At 34.6% G+C, this 15853-nt stretch overlaps 1 protein-coding gene across 1 annotated transcript; it reads left to right on the forward strand.

Moving 5' to 3' along the window:
- The first annotated feature begins 8711 nt into the window (after positions 1-8711).
- Positions 8712-11009, forward strand: LOC145604075 (protein FAR-RED IMPAIRED RESPONSE 1-like). The gene is made up of 2 exons (XM_081660023.1): positions 8712-10063; positions 10142-11009. Exons 1-2 carry the CDS (start codon positions 8712-8714, stop codon positions 11007-11009), a joined length of 2220 nt encoding a protein of 739 aa, XP_081516149.1.
- Positions 11010-15853: the final 4844 nt, after the last annotated feature.

Consider the following 15853-nt stretch of genomic DNA (forward strand, 5'->3'; position numbering starts at 1 on the left):
TAACAAGAACTGTCTAAGTTTTCTAATAGGAACCCGAAGACAACAAGTTAAAGTGTTGACTTGGTCTGCGTTCAAGACAAGCAAGTTCTGGAAGAACTTGGCCTGCGAAGTTCCAGTTCTGAACTGGAGTACAAGTGACATGCAGCAGGAACTTAGTCCTGGACTGCGTGAAGCCCAAGTATCCTAATTTACAGAATATTGGCGAAGCAAATTAGTTTTTTTAAGATTTTATCTTTTAGATTTGCTGTAAATATGTTAGTTAGATTTACGCGTGAGACTTATTAGAAATGTGACAAAAGCTTGGCAAGCTTCTTAAAATAGGAAAGTTTAAAAAGATAAGTTTTTAAGAAAAGATTTTCTAAAATGATTTATTTCTTAAAACAGAATTATCAAAATATATTATTCTTTTGATAATTTATCTTTGCTAAGTTTTCCAAAAAGATTTTCTTTAAAATAGATTTAATTAAAAACCGTGTTTTGGGATTTTGGTAAAATAACATAATTATCTTTTGAAAGCCCTACTTTTAATACGAGCAATTAGTCTTGTATAAATAGTAAAAATCCCATTTCATTATAATCTGTGAGTTTATGCGTGAAGAGATCGAATTGTGCTTAATTGTGTAAGTTTGCCAAATTCATAACTTTGTCATCATATTAGTTTCAGGTTTCATGCGTAACTTACCTTTCATATACTAGCAGTATATTATTTTGTATTGGTTGGGTTCTTGGCAGGGGGCGGGGCAAAGCATTTCGAGGCCCCGTACGATTTTTAAAATTGGGCCCCTTTCGATAAAATGATACTTAGTAAATATTAATTTCAATTGTCACGTTACATTATAAATCTTTAATATTTTCAAGAGCGTTTTTAAAGCTAGTTATCTCTAATTCTAAGATATAGCAAAAGATATTATCATAAAAATATTTTAGCAACTTGTATGAAAAAACTATGTTAATTACTTTATAGACAGGATGTGATAAGTGTTTTAAACAATACTTGCCTATAGATTCTTCAACTAATCATTAATTGTATAGGAGAATTTGAAAAATAGAAAATTAGGTGTAATTTTATATAAGAAATTAAGGAAAATAAAAATAAGTCATAAACCAATAGACATTAGAATGAGAGTAGTAAAGATATGTTAGAGAGTATAATAAGAGAAAGAATGAAAAAAAGAGAAAAAAAAAAGACTCAATATGAGTAGTTTTTATGCAAAAATAAACAAAATAAAAAAATTAATCATAGAAAGAGAAAGAAAGAAAAAAAAAAGAAATAACAAAGACTCATAGTTTTCTGTGCAAGAATTAAACAAAGACTCATAGTTTTCTGTGCAAAAATTAATCAAATGGGTACATCTGGTAATCGAACCCCTGACTTCCCATATAAAACCCACTACTCCTTACCAACAAGCTAAGAAAATCTTTAGTTAATATTGGACTCATAATAACATCTTATATGATTTTGGGGCCCCAATTAATATTCAAGGGGCCCTGTGTGGTCGCCCAGGTCGCACCGCACCAGCGCCGCCACTTCTTGGGTGAGTGTGTAACCTATCTTTGCATACAATTGTTTAGGCTTCTAGTGTGAAGTTGAGTGAGTAATACTCAGGGAATACGAGTGAATCTAAGTGTGGGACTTAGGTTGGGTAGGATAGGTTCCTACTGTGTAGCAAGTTCAGTCTGGAGTATAATAGGATATCGATGTAACTTGTGAGTTTTCCCTATTATAGTGAATTGGTTTAGTTTTGGAAATCCCTTAGAAGGGACGAGGGTTTACTTTCCAGTTGGACCCTGGAAGGTTTCCCCGTAATATATTGAGTGCTTTGCAAGTTTCTTTACATTCTGTTTTTATATTTCGAAAAAGTAGTCACTAGAAACTCACATACATTCACCCCCCTCTTGTAGTGTCGTCTCAACTAACATTATATAATAAAAAAAATGTTTTAAATGAACCAACTTATATAATATTTTTTAAAAAAAAATTATATGTCCACTCCAACGTCGCAAGTATTATGGGACGGATGGAGTAGTACTCTATTCATTTTATAATACTAGGGTAATTAACGTGCGCGATGCGTGTACATAGCTAGTCATGTCCGAAAATCTCTTTGAGTTTGCTTTTATGTCCTAATTTTAGGCCGTCTTTGGTAATTAGCCGGTATCTAATTGAGATAGATGATTGCATTAGCTGATTTAAGTAGCTAGTTATATTAGCTGGTTATAATAATTGGATTGTGTAAATGTGTTTGGTAAATAGATGTTAATTGTTAGTTGTTTCAATGTATTTAAAGCCAAAAATCTAATTGTTCAATAAGCTAATATAATGAGTTTTTTCTAAAAGAGCTTTTTGAGCCCAAAAAACTCTTTTATTAAGCTATTTACACCCAAATTAGCTTTTTTTAATTGGTTATACCTCTAATTGGGCAAAATAAGATGAAAGGTCTTCAAAAAAACTCTTTACCAAACAAGGCCTTAGTAATTATTAATTGAGGGGAAAAAATTAGGGGTGTAAATGTCCGCATATTATTTTTACGAATTCAATATATAAGTCAGCAAACATTAACGAGCTGAGTGCAAATAAGCAGATAAACATTTAAAAGGGTATAATTGTCCAAACATTATTTATATGAACTATCTCAAACATTTTAAAAGATAGGAAAAAAAGGCAAAAAAAAAAAAAAAATCCAAAAAAAAAAAAATCAAAAAAAAAAAGCTACGTTGGTGAAAAAAGGAAAAATGCTGCACATGTAATACTCTTACATAAATGGGGGTATATATGTAAATAGACATTTTTAGAGATATAGTTGGCATAACACTATTTATAAGCGTTTGCTTTAACTTTAAAAATAAAAGACAGGGTATCACGACATTTTTTTACATATGTTTTATAATAATTGCAACACTTTCTTATTTGTTAAGCTAAATATCTACTAGTATTTTATTGTTTCTCTCTCCTACTAACCCCGTTTAGGTCCGGTTCACTTTATCTTAAAATTAATATAATACTTCACAAAATAATTTCATATCAGTAAAAATAAGTTCTTTATGTAAAAAAAAATTTCAATTTAGTAAAATTCATTAACTTTGAATAAGAAATATAAAACGAGCTCGCGGGTTGATGAATCATTACCCTGATGATATACCATAAAAAGAATTCTTCTATCTCGCACAATACAATGAGGCGAAGAGAAAAAATACGGAAAAACACGAAAAATATAGAATTGAACAACCGTACATGCATCTTTTTCACATTGCATACGGCTCTAAAATGGAATTTACTTTTTTATTTTCTGTTGAAAAAGGAGAAATTATTATTATTATTATTATTATTATCATTGTAATTGTTGTTGTTATTATTATTATTATTATTATTATTATTATTATTATTATTATTATTATTATTATTATTATTATTATTATTATTATTACCATATTTTGTTACTTGCTCCAATATCATTTTACGGTCGTATTTTATTACTTGCTCGATTTCCTTTTTTGAAGATATTTTACTGATAACTCACTCCTAATGGACCCCAACTATCATACTTATTATTTCTAGACTCTCTCTCCTCCCAACTCTTCTCTCCATTTCGCATTAATTGCAACAATTTTCATTTTTAGCCGTTTCATATTAGTTGCAATACTACTTTATTTGAAAATGATCCACCATTTTATAATTTCTCTTTCCCACTAACCCCACTTTCACAAATATTAAATTACTCGATTAGGTCCCGCTCCATGCATGATAATTTAAAATATCAACTTTCCAAATTAACACTATATTAAATTTTATGACTTTTGTATGCTATATTTATATCAATTGAATGCTAAAGAACAACAAAATAAATAGTTGAAAAAAATAACATTAAGAATAATCAACATGTGTTGTTCTTGGCAAGTATTTTTGAAGTATCCATAGAGTGTTATTTAATTAAAACTATATTCATAAATTATCCAAGGAAATAATAAAAGCATCATTTATTGATTTGATATTTGTATTTCATTGTTTAAGTTTGTAGCTACTATTACATAACTAAAAATAAATCTTTTTGTAATTAACGTACATAGTACATAGTACTTGCCATTGATGGTGTGTCATTTAGTGTATATGTAGTTATTGATTTCTCTTTCCTACCAACCCTACACACACTACCTTTTTTATTATTTATATTTCTTATTAACAATACTTTATATTATAAGCCTGTAATTTTAGTCTATAATTTTCTTAAACTATGAGTCAAGCCTACTATTACAACTAATGCGAAACGAAGGGAGTATCATACTTTATTTTTCCACCAATTGTACTTCCTTCATATTTAATTAATTTTTACCATTTCTCCTAAAAAACTAGGCGAAAATATCAATTGGCCACCGGTTCAAAACCCCCCAATGCCACCGGTTTTGATACGGTGGTCATTTGGGGGGTGACAATAAACTGAAGCAAGGCCATCGGTTCAAAACCGGTATGTATATATATATACATATATATATATATATATATATATATATATATATATATATATATATATATATATATATATATATATATATATATATATATATATTTTTTTTTTCGTTTTGCCTGCAATAATTCTGCTATAATATTCTGCCATATTATTGCTATAAATTTTGCCATAATATAATTATTATTAATAATTATAACAAGAATAATAAATATATATATTTAGACATTAATAATTAAAAACCAAATGCAATACAATGAATAAAAGTGTCATATACATAAATACAAACCATACTAACTAGTCAATATTGTAGTCTAAAAGTTAATTAACAAAGTATAAATTCAAAATGATGTGACATTTACAAATTGAAGGTGATGAAAGATGCCAACATGTCTCGAACTTCTTTAAGGTCCTTGCCTGTTAACGGATATTCCTTTTGCACCTTGCAAAGCTTGGAATATATATAAATTATGTTAGAATTAAATATTTAAGTTAAACATGTATAAATAAATATGTAAAAAAATTAAATACTTAGGTTAAAACGGTCAAAAGAAGGCCTAAATGACTTCTACTTTACCCATTTTCTACATTTGTAACCTAATGAGCTAGTATTTTCACATAACATGTCAATTATACTTAGATTTTGGTGGCTAAGCCTTGAAATCACATAAATAGAGCAATTTACTAAGCTTTAGGACGCATTTTCATCCTAAATAGCCTAAATAAGGCCTAAATGACTTCTACTTTGCCCATTTTCTACATTTGTTAACTAATGAGCTAGTTCTTTCTCATAACCTGTCAATTATACTTAGTTTTAGGTGGCTAAGCCTTGAAATCACATAAAAAGAGCATTTTACTAAATTTAAGGACGCATTTTCATCCTAAATGGCCTAAATGACTTCTATTTTGCCCATTTTCTACATTTGTTAACTAATGAGCTAGTTCTTTATCATAACATGTTAATATACTTAGTTTTTGGTGGCTAAGCCTTGAAATCACATAAATGAGCATTTTACTACGTTTTAGGTCGTACCTCATCAAGATGTATAGTGTTGGTACAATGAGTCGCTATGTCAAGCATGACTCTCATTACGTATAATCCACAATCAACTCATTATCTTGTTGTGGGCACTACCATAGAAAAAAATCAAATGAATCAAACATAACATAAAATTAGCAATTGTTTTAGCAATGTTTATTAAGATAATAACAATATATATGATGTGACATTATCATATGTGATTTCCATGTAGGACCCTATGGAGCACGACCATGTATCTTCTTCATAATACTATAGGAAAGAAAATTCAAATTTGATTAGTTTGACAACTAAATGAGTTAGGTTAAGATAATCAACACTAGGTAGCTATATTTACTTTTGTAGTACAGACATCACAAGGTTCTTCTTTGTTTATCGAGCTGAATCAAGGTGAAAGATTGTGTTATTAGCAGAACAAATCACCATGAGGAGCCAATGACACCTACATGAGGAACTTAGTCTGCGTGAAGCCCAGTTAACCTACGTTTACGGAAGCGCGGCGCAGCAATATGGTTTAGTTAAGATTTCATCTTCTAGATTTATTGTTGAATATGATAAGTAGGTTATACACGAGATTTATTAGAAGCGTGGCAAGTTAGTTTGGCAAATTAATTAAAAGGGAACATATAAAAGATTGATTTTGAGAAAAGATTTTCTAAAAGGTTTATTTCTTAAAATTAGTTTGTTAAAAAGATATTATTTTTTTACCATAATCTTTCTTTATCTTATTTTCAGTAAAAGATTTTCCCTAAAAAGATTTACTTAAAACCATGTTTTGATATAAGGAAAATTAACATCTTTATCTTTTGGAAAACCTACTTGCTATACGAGTGATGCTTGTATAAATAGAAGCGATCTCATTTCATTAGGTTTTTTGTGAGTTTATGCGTGGAGAAATCACAGAGCTTTAATTGTGTAAGTTTGCCAAGCTTATAACCTTGTCATATTAGTTTCGGGTTTCTTGCATAGCTTGCCTATCATATACTAGGTGTCATTACTAGTATTTGGTTGGGTTATTTGGGTGAGTGTGTTTAATATACATTGCATACTGTTGAGAGTTCAGTGTGAAGCTGTGAAGATTTTGTACTTTGGGAGTACGAGTGAATCTAAGTGTGGGACTTAGATTGGGTTGTAACTTGGTGTTTGCCCTATTATAGTGAAATCCCTAAGGTAGGGTCGAGGTTTTACTTCCAGTTGGACCCTGGAAGGTTTCCTCGTAAAATCGTGTGTGCTTTGCAAGTTCCTATTTTATTCTGTTTATATTATGCAAAAGTAGTCACTAGGAACTCACATACAATTCACCCCCCCCCACTTGTAGTGTTCGTCTCAACTAACAATGGAGAAACTTATAGTTTCAATAGGATGATCAATGATCATGGGTATGCCAATATACACATTAACTCCCTTACTTTTTCGACGCTTTTGGGTCGACGCTGTACCTAAGGTGTCAATGAATAAATTTATATCCCGTGTCTTCTCGACACTTTTTGGGGTCTTCATAATGTCTCGATATTAAAAAGCGTCTAGAAAGTCATATGCCTTGCACGTGGCTTCAAGTGGAAGCTACTCACTCAACGCTATAACTTCTTCCATCAGCCTAAACCTAATAACCAAATACCTCTTCGTCAATTCCATCAAAACTTTAAAAATTCAGCGAATTGGGTGAATTGGGCTTGAAATGGTGGTAATTTCTTTCGTTGCTCTTCAATTTCTAGTAATCTTGTGCTCTTTATAAATTTGTTGGTTATTTTGCTAATATATCATTCGAATACCTCTGTCAAATCATTTTTTTTAATTTCCTTGCTATGATATAAATTTTCTTTGATTTCGATCTCCATAATGCCCTCTCTCTCTTGCATAACTTCTCCCTCTGTAGATTATCGATTTTTTGGGTTATTTTTGCCTATCTATTATATGTTTCGATTGGTGATTAAGGGTTCTTTTTATATAATTTCGCTTTCAAATATGTAATTACCGAAATATTTCAAATAATTCATTTTTTTCAAGGGTTTCGATTCATGCCAAGGTATCTTCTCCCCTTTTTAGTACATTTGTCAATTGATTTTCTGCCAATTTTTTTTTTTTGAAATTAATCAGAATATTGGTTTTTCTTTGAATTGTTCTATGATTTTCGTTTCTATGAAAATGATTGTATTCTTGAATGAAATTAATGGATCTTTAGGATGAATTGAGCAAGCTAAGTTAAGAGTAACTGATATCTCTTAACAAATTATTTGTGGGAATGTAGTTAACAGTAAGATTTGCAGAGCAGGCCCCCATTCATCTTCAAGATGAACATAATTTGTTCATCTTAGGGGCGAATCGTAAATAAGTGGAACAGTATTCATTCCACCTTGCAATCCGAGTAAGCAATTAGCATAATGCGTTGGCACTTGGTGATGACTCAGAGTACAGCTCAAGTAGCAGTGATTTTCCTCCGTTACGCATCTCCTAACGATTGAAACTAACTCCCGTTACTAAAAATTTTAGAACAATATCGCTATATCACCATTTGTGTGACTCATAGTGCAATTGAGAGCATGCTAAAAATTCAGGGAGCTTTGATCGCAGCGTTGGAGGAGTGATGTCGGTCGTTCATATCTGTTAGATCTGGTAAGTATCAGAGCTATTGTTGAGCATTGCATATAATTTTGGGTGTTGTGATTAGTTTGTTGGCTAATTTATGTAGGACTATTTTGTAGATAATTTTATAATGTCGGTGGGAAAAAAATATTATCGTGATGATGCACTATGATTAGCAACTCAATAACTATATTATTTACCTAAAAGTAAGACTTTTTGAACAATTGGCAAGTGCAAGTATAATTTGTCAATATGATGATAAAATAGATATTGCAAGTATAATTTGTGAATATGATAATAAAATAGATATTGCAAGGCACTGGTACCCTAAGTATGATTGGAGATGCATAGGTGATTTTGGATCTGGGGATATACGGACTTTTTTCCAAAATCAGTTTAAAGAATCTGCGTCAATGTACAATATTTGATGTGAGTGGTTGCTTGTAGTAGGTAGTAATTTAGTGTAATTGAAAGAATTCATGTGGATGTCCAAGTGTTTTGGAGGACGTATATGTGGAGTTGATATGTATGTCACGTTAATCCTTTTGAACCTTGCAATTTGTACATCTGCTTCTTGTTGCCTGTAGATTTGCGTTGGCGTTGGTGTTGGTGTTAAAACTTGGTTGGCAATGCATAATTGTGGTGATTCACCGGGTGCTGCTGGTAATGGTGTGGTTGTCCGAGACAGGGGGAGCGGTGTTAGGTGTAGGGATTTGAGCTCTGAACAGGGTAACTGCATCGAGGAGTCGAGGAATCTTGATAATAGTCGTGTAATTGTTCCTTATGTAGATGGTCAGCCTAGCCATTGCAATTTGAATAGGATGGAGTACACAACACCAATCAAAACGGTTGCGACAATTAAAACAGTTGTAGCGAGTAATCACATTAGTGTGGTTAGTTACGTGGAAGAACTGAAGCTTGGAATGGTGTTCAATTCATGGCAAGATGTTGAAGTATATTATAAAGAGTATGTGGAGCAAATTGGCTTTGGAATGAGCAGGGTTCAGGGTGCGTATTCTAGAGGGGAGGTGAGAGAGCGGATATCTACAACGTGGAGATGTGAGTGTTATGGCCAACCGGACATGAGGGCGCAACGGGAAGCAAAGAAGAGGGCTAAGGCAATGGGTTTGAGTGGTTCGGGGGGTGTAGTGGGAGGGGTCGTGGTGGAGGATGATCTAAGTCGCTCTAAAAGAAGATCTAAGAAATGTGATTGTGGAGCTATGGTTTATGCAAGTGCAAATCGGGAAGGTAAATGGGTAATAAAGAAAGTTAACTTGGAGCATTCAAACCACACTCCTAATCCTACCTTGGCGAAGCTTGTGAAAGAGTATAGAATGAAGAAATATACATCAAGGGCTCGGAAGAATTTATTTAATTTTTTCGACCAAGGTGTATCAGTGTCGCAAATACATGGTAGCATGGCGGCTGAGGCGGGGGGGAGCGAAAATCTAGGACTTACTGTTAAAGACCTACAACACGAGGTTTATAAAAAGAGGAGGCTGCAAATGCAAGGAGGAGACTCAGTTGCTATGTTGAATTATTTTCAACACATGCAATCCAGGAACCAGAATTTTTATCACACTCAGAGGGTTGACGATGAAGGAAGGTTGAAGGACGTCTTGTGGGTTGATCCCCGTAGCCGTGCTGCGTATGAGGAGTTTGGGGACGTGGTTTGTTTTGACGCAACATACTTGACCAACAAGTATGCCCTTCCGTTCGCGAATTTTGTAGGTGTTAATCATCATGGGCAAACCATTCTACTAGGATGTGCACTGGTGTCTCGGGAAGATGCAGACACATTTCGTTGGGTGTTTAAGCAGTGGTTGGAGTGTATGAATGATAAACCCCCGCTATCAATTCTAACTGATCAAGCACCCGCCATGCGGAAGCCCTTGGAGGAGATCATGCCGAATACCCGTCATCGTTGGTGTATTTGGCACATAATGAGAAAGATTCCGGATAAGCTTGGTAAATGTAACAGGTTAGTCACCCCAATGGCTTTGAAATAGGGGTTTGTGGAAAGAGTTAATTTGCATTGATGATACTTAATTTATTGCAGGTATAAGCAAATCAAGAGAAAGTTGAAGTCCGTTGTGTACAAAAGCTTTACAATTCAAGAGTTCGAGAATCGATGGTTGGAATTAGTTACGAACTTCGAGTTGGAGAGCAACGAGTGGCTGAACATGTTGTACAAAGAAAGACATATGTGGGTGCCTCCTTTCATGAAGGAATATATTTGGGCGGGCATGAAGACCACGCAACGAGTCGAGAGTATAAACAGTTTTTTTGATGGGTTTCTTCATAGGAACACTCAATTGTTTGAATTCCCTGTGAAATATGATAGTGCATTGAAGAAGCGGGTTGGGGATGAAACTGATGCGGATGCCAAATGTTCTAAGTACATCCGAAGAATTGTTACCGGTTTCAATGTTGAGAAACTGTTTCAAAAAATTTTCACTGACACCAAGTTTCAAGAGGTCCAAAATGAATGTATCCGAATGATGTACTGTGTTCCACGGCAAGAGAATAAGGTTACGGACATTCTCATTCAGTATCTGATTGAAGATCGCGTTTGGATCGTACCTGATGGGAAAAGTGAGGATGTGTTAACTGAACAAAGGAGACTATACTCTGCTACTTTCAACACTGAAACAAAGGTGGTATGCTGTGAGTGTAGAAAATTTGAAACTGATGGGATAATGTGTAGACACACAATTCGGATTTTTGATCTGAATCATGTCAAAGATATTCCTGATCGATACATTTCTAATCGATGGCGTAAAGACATACTACGGAAGCACACTCGAGTGCGAGTGTCGTATCATGATCCTGATAAGACAGCAGAGGTGCAACGGTATACGACTATGTTAAACGCTTTTGAGCCAATTTGTGATGAGGCAGCAATGGTTGATGATGTGACTGTCTAAATGGTGCTTAAGAGTCTGGATAAACTCAAATCTCAAGTCACCGAATGTTTAAGAAAGAAACTAGCACAAACCGTTCCCCTAGTATACCCAGAAGATGGGTCAAATGCTGTGCATCACAGTCCTCAAGGGAATCGCTCTAAGTCAGTAGCGCATCAACACGCTGTAGTTTCAGAAGAGATGAATGATGAAGATGTCTGCCCTGATGCCATATTGAAAGATCCGCTAACAAAAAAAAGAGGACGTGGAAGGCCAAAAGCAACCAGATACAAGGGTCTTTCAGAAATAGGATACAAGAAGCCTATCAAGACAACACCACCTACAAAGAAGGCACGTTCGGAAAGAGCAACTACGAAGAAGGCATGTAAGCAACCCATTCTTACAAAGATGCCAAGTAAGCATTCAGTTCCCAAGAGAAAGGCCAGTGTTTCCACAGCAGCTAAAAAGAAGCCATCTAAGACACAAAAACACCACAAGGTATACTTCCTTTCATCAACACCCATGAAGCAATCTATCAGTGATGACTTATATTTAATATCAATAATTTATTATGTGACTTAGTTACAGCCCAAAAAAGGGGAGGTCAATGTAAGTAACCCCCCTTCGGATACTCATACTCCTTTGGAAAAAAAGGTAAGTTGAACAAGATGCTGATTTTTATTTTTTGCTGATTTGAACCCATCAATTACATTGTGTTATTATGCTACTGATGAATTGTTGTTGTTGAGTACTCAGCAAAAGAGTGCTGGGACGAAGAAGAGTAATGCAGTTGTGCATAGGAGGGTAATTTATCAATGGTCACGCATTTTGTTTGGTGATGTAATTGATTATGAACTTGGTTGTGTCGAATGTAAACAGTATATCATGCTATTTTACCAGGTGCTGTGTAGTCCATCCTCATCAAACTTGGATTGGTTGAACGAGGAAGACAGTCTACTCGTCGGCTGCTCTATTGGATTGCCTGAGACTATACCAGAAACTGATATTCTCCCCACAAAGGCTACAACCGCACACAACAGAAAGGTAAATTCCACATATCTTCAACCTTAGTTGCCACAAACTGTTGCCTCAAAATTATGGGCTAAACTCAGAGCTGTTTGGCCAGGGAAAGAGTAATGTGTCCTCTTCCAACTTAGAATGGCAGGATGGGACCGACAATCTGCTAGTCGATTGCTCCATTGGCTACTCAGACATGGATGCAGAAACTCACAAGCCCTCAATTGGTACAAAACCACACAAGCGCAAGGTAAAATCAATACAACCCACAGTCTATGTTGTTTTACCATACCACATGTTCCGATGTTGACCCAGTAAGGACACCTTGGTCTGTTGTTTAGGCACCAGGTACTCCATCAACAGCCAACTTGGTCTGGCTGGCTGACGTAGATAGTCTTCTGAAGGATCGCTCAATCACCTTGGGTGACACTGACACGACCACTGAAACAGATACAGGGGCATACAGCTCCCCATATTGCAGGACAAATCTCAAAAAGAAGGTCATAGTCATAATCAATCATCTGAAACTGAAACTCATTTGTATACATATGTGTTAAATCATCACTATACTTCCTTTGCTGTTTTACCAGGGTCGGAGTACACCTTCAGCGTCAAACATGAGTTGGCTGGTTGAGGACGACAGCCTGCTTGTTGATTGCTCTATCGATGTGTCCGAGACTTTATAATTTATTGTTATTCCCTTTTTTTTCACAACAACGTATGTTATTGCGAATGTTGTTCAAACCTAAGACTTCAGTGCCTGGAAACTAGCATCTTCGTAGACTACTTTGTTCACTCTGTATACAACTAATGACATCGCCTATTCCTTCTTAATCACTCTAATGTGGTACTCCATTGATTCAGCGTTCACCGTGCTTAAAACATAAACATAAGATAGGCCAAACGAAAGTTTATATTTTTATAAAAAAAATATTACAGCTTATTAATACTGTGACAATTTATTATTGACAATTTATTAGTACTGTGTTGCTCCTCATTTTTCAATATAAACCATTTTATTATAAACCCAAGTTCAAAATAATTATAAGTAAAATACAGTAGGCCTCCAACACACTCCTTTACATCTGGGCCACAATCCATGAAAAACAATATTTTGCGATTCATTCTTGCCACGACTACATGTATACCTGTGAATTGAATTGGACAGGCCTACACCACAAATATCATAACACCAATTTGGGCCACAGTAGATGGGCCCACATTAACCACTTTTTGGGCCACAAGGGCCAATCCATAGTCCAGCATTCTATTTTTGCTACTACAATGTTACAAAAGATCAAAATACACTACAAACCTAGAACTAGATTTAGACTGCTCGATAACATAAAAGCCCAATTGTTGGTCAAAATCACAACAACATTGATGTATTACATTACCAGTTTGTAATCTAAAGAGAAGTAGACATAATTAAATTGAACTTCTAACTTAATACTATAATTATTTTAAACAGATTATTATTTCCTAAGCAAAAAGTTAAATTGCTCACCAAAGTACGAGAGTATAATCTTCCACACGGCTGTATCTAGCTACGATGCATCCCAGGCTTTACTTGTCTTCCAGGTTTAATCCATCTTCATTAGGCTTTGTCTTCTGGTTGTCCTCCGTGTCCTTTGACACCTTAGGTCGTCTAAACTCACATCTCCAGAGTCTCTCCATAAACCAAGGGTTTAGCTTCCACGACTTCTGGCCACTAACTGCTTTCTTACCTCTACGATTCCTAAACATCTTTCCCAAACCAAAGAATCTCTTTGTTTCCTTAGTGGTCTCAGGTGAATTTGGGACCAAGTTCAAGTCAACTTGAAGTTTTGTAGACAAGGTAAGGTTGTTGTTTTGTACTTAATGTACACCACTTTCACCCTTGTGCTGCTCACTGCATACTTCTTCATCCATGTATGTGTTTGTTGGAGACAAACACGGATATAACAACAACAGATTCCTTGCGGACAACTCATTTTCTTCTACATACACATCATCATCATCAGTGGAGCCCAATGAATCACAGACAAGATGACCTTGCACCTCTTCAAGATCACTCGAAGAGATCGGTGATCCAATGAGCTTACCAGAGGGTGATGTTGTAAATGGATCATTTTGAACCATACTCAACGGAACCATAAGGCGATCTCTAGGCCCACAAAAAATTGTCGACTTTACATACACAGTCCGCTCACTATTTGCTTCCATAACTCTTCACACAACGCTTAAGTGTTTTATTTGTTACTATTTTACCTTACCATAATATACCATAGAAACAGTATTTGTGTCTGTATGTAACTTTTATATACAATGAGTTTGGTAGTTGAGAGGCATTAATGGTTTCTTATATTGGGTCTTCAAATCCGTAATACACGACGGACTTCTATAAAGTGTATCACAATCTTATTAATGATTTAGCTAGGTGGTAAATCATTCTGATGTCATGGTTTCCTACAATTATGTTAAGTGTGTCATACAAATTACTAAAGGTTATGCAAATTACAAATACTCCCAGATGAGAAGTCCTATTAATGAATTATTAAAAATTACGTTCTTCGCAAAAAGGAAGTATTATTCCCCAAACATTAATATAATAGTTCTATGTCGTACAGTGTCTAATGGTCACCCTAATTTAGCTACAACAAGGTCAACCTAATGTAGCAACATCATTTGATTATAACCATGGAATACAAATAATATACCAAACTGGATTTACTATGTTCGGATTACTTGATAATTACCAAAATGTTGGGACTATTTTGTTACGGTTTTTGTATTTTTTTTTTAAGCCTGCTCAGCATAACTAAATTATTTTAATTACCCAATGAATACTCCAAAAACACAAAATACAAGTACTAAAACATAATAATACTTCTTATATTTCACAATAATACAGATAATAAAGTAAAATGGTGAAATACACTTCCACCATCATACCTTCTACTAACTACTCGGCCTACAGCCTACGCACCTACTGAACTTTTAACTAGATAGCCAAGGATTTTAGACTTGCTACTTACCACACACTACTAATTAAAGGTTACTTAAACATTTACCTCCAACCAGATTAAGAAGCATCTAACAACACTAACTATTACAACCGCAAAGTCACAACACAAAATATAACCTTAGGATTAGTTTAAATATCCTACAACAAAGACATAGAATAGTTTAAATTGTTCCACATTAAGACAACCATAGTGCACCACAAGCTCATAACACATGCACAACAACAATGCATTTGATCTAGGGTCCAAACACTAACCCTCCTGCCTACTTCCAGTTGTTTGGCAAAATGAAAAGCCTATCTTGGTTTTTGATCCCGGTCTCAGCAACAGTGTGAAGGGTTGTGACAACGTCATTGTTATGGATCCCGATCATGTTGTTTGTGTCAACGCTGTATTGTGCACCCCACATTTCATATGCTCCGTACAATGTCGCATTTGGTAGAGCATTGACCCTAAGCTCCCTAGGGGAAGAAGAACAGTCTTGTACGATGAATCGCTTGAATCTGGTGTCCACATTATGATCCGGGTTCTATACCAAAATACAATTCAATGCTAAAAAAAGAAATTGTTTATAAATGTGGGTCGGAACAAATGTAGAAGGTCTCTCCTTTGTAAAATATTTTCTCGAACCAAGGCAAGCTACAAATGACAATACAAATACTTGATTTACAAAATGTATGTATGATATCAATAAGTAAGACAGTCACCACCACCTTATTTTCTTTAACTAGTACACATTATTAAAACTACTGAGTCATTTATAAACATGCATAGTAGTAACCAATTCTATTTGTACACGTAACATCATATACATTTAAAATATATCCGTGAATATATAATAATTAC

This window comes from Chenopodium album, chromosome 22 (genome assembly GCF_948465745.1).
Source record: "Chenopodium album chromosome 22, dcCheAlbu1.1, whole genome shotgun sequence".
NCBI classification, from domain to species: Eukaryota; Viridiplantae; Streptophyta; class Magnoliopsida; order Caryophyllales; family Amaranthaceae; genus Chenopodium; species Chenopodium album.

What these genes read in the sequence shown, in the direction of transcription:
- LOC145604075 (XM_081660023.1), top strand. Translation starts at nt 8,712, where the DNA reads ATGCATAATTGTGGTGATTCACCGGGTGCTGCTGGTAATGGTGTGGTT. An exon ending in AAGCTTGGTAAATGTAACAG is followed by an intron (nt 10,064 to 10,141) that starts GTTAGTCACCCC and finishes AATTTATTGCAG; the next exon opens with GTATAAGCAAATCAAGAGAA.